At 47.2% G+C, this 7,585-nt stretch overlaps 1 protein-coding gene across 1 annotated transcript; it reads left to right on the top strand.

Annotated features, from left to right (window-relative positions):
* Nucleotides 1–358: 358 nt before the first annotated feature.
* On the top strand, nucleotides 359–2,029 carry LOC133380647 (histone H1.10). Its single transcript, XM_061618352.1, has one exon. It carries the CDS (start codon nucleotides 549–551, stop codon nucleotides 1,212–1,214), a length of 666 nt encoding a protein of 221 aa, XP_061474336.1. The 5' UTR covers nucleotides 359–548; the 3' UTR covers nucleotides 1,215–2,029.
* The last annotated feature ends 5,556 nt before the right edge of the window (nucleotides 2,030–7,585 follow it).

The following is a 7,585-nucleotide window of genomic DNA, read 5'->3' as shown; positions in this document are numbered from 1 at the left end:
CCCTCTTCTCTACCAGATCCATACGTTGCCTGTGCCGTGCGGATTATTCTGGGGGGCACAGAGCCCTCCATACAGGACGCCCCCATCCTCTGTCTTTCCCTAGCATAGGGTGCGCCCTTAAAATCGCCTCTAGGGAACCTTTCCCAACCCCAAGGAGCTGTGATACCCAGGCAGCTCGATCAGGCACCGCCGAGAGCAGCCGTTGACAGCGGCAGCCCGTCTGTAAGTCGCCGGACGCGGGAGGGAGCGCTCGACAAAGGGGCCACAAAAAGCACAACTTGGAGGTTGCCTTCTCGCTCCCTGTTGTTGTTCTCAACGTGGTCCGCTCATTGCGCATATAAAGAGCTGCAGCGGAGCCCGCCCAGGCAGATTGCTTTTTCCACAGGCACAGCAAAGGAGAGCTGCGCACGGTTGGTGTAGTTAGTGCCGTCTCCAGCCCGGCTTCCGAGACCCATCCTAAGGAAAAGCGTCACAGAGACTGTTATTTACGACAGACCCTCTCTTGCAAAAAACCAAAACCAACACCCACCGCCCTCTGTTTTTCCAGCATGTCTGTTGAATTGGAAGAAGCGGACCTACCCCTGACCGAGGCAGAAGAGGCGCCCCTGGCTCCCGAGAAGAAAGGCGCTGCCAAAAAAGCTAAAGGTGGCGGGTCGGTTCTCTCCCCATCCAAGAAAAAGAAGAACAACAAGAAAAAGAACCAGCCGGGCAAGTATAGCCAACTGGTGGTAGAGGCCATCCGCAAACTGGGCGAGCGCAATGGCTCTTCCCTGGCCAAAATCTACAACGAAGCCAAGAAAGTGGCCTGGTTCGACCAGCAGAACGGGCGGACCTACCTCAAGTACTCCATCAAGGCGCTGGTGCAAAATGACACCTTGCTCCAGGTGAAGGGGACCGGCGCCAACGGCTCCTTCAAGCTCAACAGGAAGAAGCTCGAGGGGGGCAGCGAAGGGGGCGCCGGAGGCGGGAGCGCCTCTCACACCAAGTCCCACAAGAAAGCTGTCGCCGTGTCCACTTCTCGTAAGGTCGAGAAGAAGCCCGTCGCCAAGAGCAAAAAGCTGGAGAAAAAATCCCACAAGAAAGGCACCAGCGGAGGCTCGGCGAAGAAAGACAAGGTGAAAGCGAAGAAAGCCGCCAAGAAAACCACCGCCTCCCCCAGCGCGAAGAAGGTGAAGAAATCCGCAAAGCCCAAGGCGCTCAAGAGCAGGAAATGAGGCGGCAGCAAGAGGGCAGGTTCCCTTCGCTTTCTGCCCCGGACTATGGAGCCCCAAGACATTTGGACGTTTGCTCTGAAGACAGAGCCACGTCACCCGCTTCTCTTGTTTCTGTGGCCCCGTTTCTGCAGCTTCTTTTTTTAACCGCAGGGTGGGCGTGGGGGAAGAGAGGTAATAGCACTTTGTCCATCACCACCGGTTCCTTGGAGGGGAGAGGGCTGTCTTCGACGCAGCCCTTTTTCTTTAATCTTTCTAAAGGGGATGATTATGCCCTTTGGGCTAGTGCGGTCTTCCCTTTTTTATTTAATGGTATTTCAGTGCGCCCCCTCCCACATCTGGGTGAGATGTGGCCCCTCCCTGTCACCAGTTCTCAATTACTGAGTGGGGTGTGTGCCATTTTGGATGGATTCCGAAAGTTTGGACGGCCGTCCTGGCTGTCGCCTGATGCAGCTGCAGCGCCATGGCAACAGCCCATTGGTTGCAAGAGCGCCTGGGTTCCTTCCCTTTGAAAAGAAAAGCACTTCTCTCGAGCTGCGGGGAGGGAGGGGGCGTGTGTGGGACCAAGTGACCAGCAGCATGGTGGTGTTTGGTTTTTTTCTTTGGAGAGGGCTGCACAGTCATTGCAGGGCGAGATATGTTTTTGGGAAGGGATGTGTCGGTGGGTGTGCGCCTGTGGGCAAGTATTGCAAGTCGCCCTCCTGGAAGATCATTGTACTGCCTTTTCGGGTCTTGCCTTTGATTGCCTTCCACCCTCCTGTGTTCTTTTTCTTTCGGTTTTTTTCTTCAATAAATCGTTTAAAACGCTTTTTAAAAAACCACTCGCTGCTTCCGTCGTGTGTTAAGTACCCAAGAGGGAAATGAAAACGTCTGTCATTCATCAGGGAGGGAGGAAATGGGGGCGCTGGAATTGTGCCCTAGAAGAGGGAACGCGTGCACACACGTCACGGTGTGGGGGTGGGGGAAGGTGCACTCTTGGCTTGACGAAATTATGGGGTGCGGCTATAGAACAAACCACCAGGTACCAGGGCGGGGAATGTAGGAGCAGATGCACTCACTCTGCCCCCCATAACATTTTGTGTCCGTCCGGAGTTTTCTGAATGTGGGCGTATCAATCCTTTTAACAGGAGCTCTTGCTGCTTCGAGCTCTGTTTCTGTAAAGGCAGGGAAGCATGAGGCTGCCTAGTTCTTTACAGCTTCCCTTGTCCCCCTTTCCAACTATATCTGAGTATTTATTTATTTACTTATTTATTTATTGCACTTGTATATTGCCCCATAGCCGAAGCTCTCTGGGCGGAACAAATATACAATTTAAAACACATATTTTAAAAACAATTTAAAACACAATTTTAAAATTTAAAACTATAAAAAAAATTAAAACACATGCTAAAATGCCTGGGAGAAGAGGAAAGTCTTGACCTGACACTGAAAAGATAAGTGTTGGCGCCAGGCGCACCTAGTCAAACAGATCATTCCATAACTTGGGGGCCACCACTGAGAAGGCCCTCTCCCTTGTTGCCACCCTCCAAGCTTCCTTTGGAGTAGGCATCCAGAGGAGTAGGCCTTGTAAGCTGGGGTTCGTTACAAAATCGGGGGGAAACAACCCAAGGAGCTGCAGTTTCAGGATACGACAGCAACGACTCGCCCTGGCAGGCTCTATCCCCCACCACCTCCAAAAAACCACGCATGTCTTAGTAAGACCCTCCTCCAGGTGGCGAGCCTTTCCTTTCCTACCTCGGGAGATCACGTCATCGGGTGCCAATGCGCACGAGCGGGGAGGGTAACCTCTGCTGGTTGGGTGCCTACGATTACCTCAAGCTATTTGCTGCACCAGGACCATCACTCCTTTCGCAAATAGTTTTGGTAACAGCAAGTTGAAAGGAAGGCGAGAGCGGAGAAAGCAAAGCACTCAATTGATTAGCGATTGCCTGCCTCTCTTCCAGAACTTCCCCTTCTGCCGCCATCATTACTTATTCTTATATTGGAAGGGCGTAGTGGCTGAGAGCGGCTTACGGCAGCCTTGTAGTTTAGCAGTTCCTAAAAATCCGATGTGACCATGCACTTCAGAACATCCAAATCACCACAGCCAGGTTTTATCAGCGATTCAATACGACTATGGGGAAGTCGTATATTCTTTACCCCGCCCCCTAATATCCCTTGCTGTCAGTGGCGGTTTTGCATTTCCAGTAAAACTTATCTCCGGTTGCTGCAAAGGTCATTCCGCCTAGTTTGGCAGCGGCTCCGTATCACGGCGGGATCAAGAGAACGCAAAGGCGATTGCGCTTCCTGGCCTTTTTACAGTGCTCTAGACGGTTCTCAAGTGTAAAATGGAGACCCCTCCCCCGAAGCTGGAAATTGCTTACCCAGGGCACCCCACACTGGTTACTCCCTCCCCGGGCCGCGGATATGGACTACATTCGCGGCAGAGGCAGGTACCCTGATACCGTATGGGGTAGGGGTGAGGTTAAGGTGAGAGAACCGATCAGACAGGAAAGCTGTGCTTTACCCGACTTCAGCGTTTCCAGTAGACACTGCAGCTGCATGAATTTTGCTAAGGACTTCACACTTTAGGGATGCATAATTTTAGAACCTTAGAGTGTCGTCTAGGGATACAGAAGTTGGCAGGTTGGAGCAGAGCAGGACTCCGCTTTTCACCCTGCAACCCGAGGCCCTGTTCTTGGGAATAGACTACTCCCCCCTTTTTTCTTACAGATACAGGAAGTAAGAGGCTTCACTTCATAACCTCATATCAGAAGAAACAGCTGACTATTTCCCCTACTTTTTAATCTTAACACTTGGCTCTACACCCAAAATCAAATACAGTAGGGCCCCACTCATATGGCGGGTTACATTCCAGACCCCCGCCTAAAAGCAAAACCCCCCAAAAAGAACACCCGAAAAACACCGTAAAAGCGGAACAAGCACCGTATGAGTGGGGCTTTACTCTAATTGAATGCCAAAAAGCGGGGCCTTACTGTACACAGCTCATTCCTAAGGAGACAGACCATGTCTCTCCCCACATACACCCCCTTAAACATAAAAATAAATGCACCGAAGTTACAGAGCAGACTCATGAAACATGTTAAGATTTGTTCACTTGTGGAGAAGACACACACCACTAGTAGCTAAGGAAATGGTCACATATGTTATGACTCACCCTCATGCAAACACAACCATGTAGTCCTGAAGGATGCAATACCTCTGGAACAGGTGCAAAGCACTGAGGGATATCCAGACTAAAAAAGGGATGACAGCTACACATATAGTGTACTAAAACTGGTTGTACAGAGAGCTCTTTAGAAATGCCATTTAGAACATCGAAACTAACAATGGAACTAACAGAAGAGCCTACTAGATCAGGCCAATGGCCTATCTAGTCCAATATCCTGTTCTTGCAGTGGTCTCTGGGAAGCTAGCAAGCAGGACCTAAGCACAAGAGCACTCTCACCTCCTGCGGTTTGCAGCAGCTGGTATTGGCAAGCATACTGCCTCTCACTGGGGAGGCAGGGCATAGCCATCATGACCAGCAACCATTGATAGCCTTTTCCTCCATTAATTTCTCTAATCCTCTTTTAAAGCGATCCAACTTAGTGGCTGTGAATTCCATAGTTTAACTATGCGCTGTGTGAAGAAATGCTTTGCTTTGTCTGTCCTGAATCTTCCAACATCATTGTTCTAGCATTTATGCGAGGGAGGAAAACTTTTCTCTATCCGCTGACAGCAGTGGGTCACACACACCATTATGGCACTTTATCAAGATACATATGGAGGAGTTGTTTCCATAACCTATTTAAGAAAAAATAATGGTATGAGATTCTCTTAGCTTCACAGCCTCATATAGGTACAGCCACAGAGCCAAGACATGTGACAGTATTGTTTGCTGTCAGAGAATTTGTTTGGAAAGTGATTGTAGAGGCCACTTAAGAGATAAGGGGGCCTGGCTCTGCAGAACTGATAAGCTATTTAAAAAATCACCTTTTAGGTATATCCAAGAGCCGGTAGGTAAAAACCCCAACTTTTTCCATGAAAAAGAAAACACTGAAGATTGTATTCGGTGCTAGTCTTACTCAAAGTAGACTCTTTGAAGTTAACTTAGTTAACATGACTAACTTAGGTTCATTAATTTCAATGGGGCTATGCTGAGTAGGACTTAAATACAACCCTAAGTGACTTCATCTTTGACAACGTGAGCCACAATCATGCTTCTCTCCAGAAAAGACATTTTTCACAACTAACCAATCATGTAGTGCAATAGCAGAATCCTGCAGGAATTTTAAAGTGGGGGGGGGGAAGGGAGAGACAGAGAAAAGTCACAGCAGCATTCCATTCTGTAGTTCGCAAGCGTCTCGGGATGTATATGCAAACAGAAAAGGAGAGAGTAGCACCATCTGCTTGGAAGAACAGCCTGCTAGATCAGGCCAATGACCCATCTATTCCAGCATCCTGTTCTCACAGCAGCTCACCAGATGCTATAGGAAGCCCACAAGGAGGATCTGAGCAGAAGAGCACTCTCCCCTCCTGCAGTTTCCAGCAACCAGTATTTGGAAGCATACTGCCTCCTACCATGGAGGCAAATATAGCTACTGCAAATAGTAGCCACTGATAGATAGCCTTAGCCTCCAATGTATTTGTATAATCCATTGGTTCCCAAACTTTTTTTTCCTCACTTGAAAACTGCTGAAGGTCTTGGCAGCCCAGTAAATGATTTTTCTGCCTGTTATAGCAATTGTAATTCTGAATTCAAATTGTAATACAATAATATAATATAAGAAATAAGAAGCAACAAAAATACAATTAAAAGTCAATATGAATATTCAGCGCAATGGCTGTGCTGTCTCTCATCTTCACAAATTCAGACATGCCGTGGACCACCTGAATGAAGCTCACCGACCACCAATAGTCCATGGACCACAGTTTGGGCACTCCTTGTCTAATCTTTTAAAGCCATCCAAGCAGGTGACCATCACTGCCTCCTTTCGGAGCACATTTCATAGTTTAACTATGGACAGTGTGAAGTACTCCTTTTGTTTGTCCTCATATCTTCCAACATTCAGCTTCATTGGATTTCCATGAGTTCTAGTGTTATGAGGGAGAAAAGCTTTTCTCCATCCACTTTCTCCATGGCATGCATAGTTTTATACACTTCTGTCATGTCACCTCTTACTCACCTTTTCTTTAAACTAAAAAGCCCCAAATGCTGCAACCTTTCCTCAAAGGAGAGTTGCTCCATCCCCTTGATCATTTTGGTTGCCCTTTGGCAACCAAGTTTGGGGACCAATTTATGCTAAAGCTGAGGAACTTAGGCCCCACAATCTCTTCCCACTACCCTAAACTATTTTAAGGATTATAAAGACACATTTTTCAATGAAAGTGCTGTATGGAATAATTGTGTTAAAAGGCCTAATATAGCAGCTCACTGCTGGTCCTGACCAACCTGCTTCGGTTCGTATCCAACTTTAACAGTATTCTGTAGAATGGATCTGTCTTTTAAATGCGCTTGCCCAGTTCTTTAAAGGGTACTGTTCAGTTTATCTTCAGTTATTGTTCAGAGAGCAATAACAACTGGGTGTAATACATTTAGAAAAATATATATCTTTATTTTTCTGTACTTAAGATCTTTAGACAGACGTTATCAACATTATTCACTAAGATTCTCATATATTGCAGTGACTTACGGTTTTAAGCAATAAATTAGAATTAGATCACCAAGATTCTAGGAAACGCTATACCCAGAAAAGTCAGACTTCCTATGACCACCCTCAACTTCTATGATGACTGCTACTTTCAAGCTATTCCTTTCACACACTTTCCTATCTGCATTCTCTTCCATAGTCTAGTTTCCACTACCCACTCTTTTCCATTAGCATTAAAGGGAATAGCTAACAGTAACATCTTTAAGGCATGGCAAGAAAACCCACACTCAAAAGTCACCAATTCAAGTAAGATACAGACCCGGTTCACATCTAATGCTAAGCCAAATCATGTCTTAACAGGAATGTACAAGCACGAGGCTCCTGGAGATCATAGCCACTTTGCTCTCTCCCTGTCCTACTTCTGCAAGCTAAGCCATGGTTTGGTTTAGTATGTCATTCCAGCCCATGCTCATGGTTTGTCTCGCTCAATACAAACCATGAACTGTAACCAAGGTTTGTTCTTTATTTACAGCTCATGGTTTGTCTGGAATGAGACAAACTACAAGCCCAGGTTCAGATGACAAGCTAAGCCAAAGCCTAGCTTAGCTCACAGCAGCAGGACCAAAGGAAGAGCAAAGTGGCCATGACCTCCTCTCCAGCAGCCTACATGTTCATGCTATGCCATGGTTTGGCATAGTGTTACATGCAAGCTAAGCCACAGACTCTTTTAGATATACTAGT

Source organism: Rhineura floridana, chromosome 3 (assembly GCF_030035675.1).
Source record: "Rhineura floridana isolate rRhiFlo1 chromosome 3, rRhiFlo1.hap2, whole genome shotgun sequence".
In the NCBI taxonomy this organism is placed as follows: domain Eukaryota; kingdom Metazoa; phylum Chordata; class Lepidosauria; order Squamata; family Rhineuridae; genus Rhineura; species Rhineura floridana.
The sequence above is the reverse complement of the archived record's forward strand: the minus strand, read 5'-3'. Positions and strand labels throughout refer to the sequence as shown.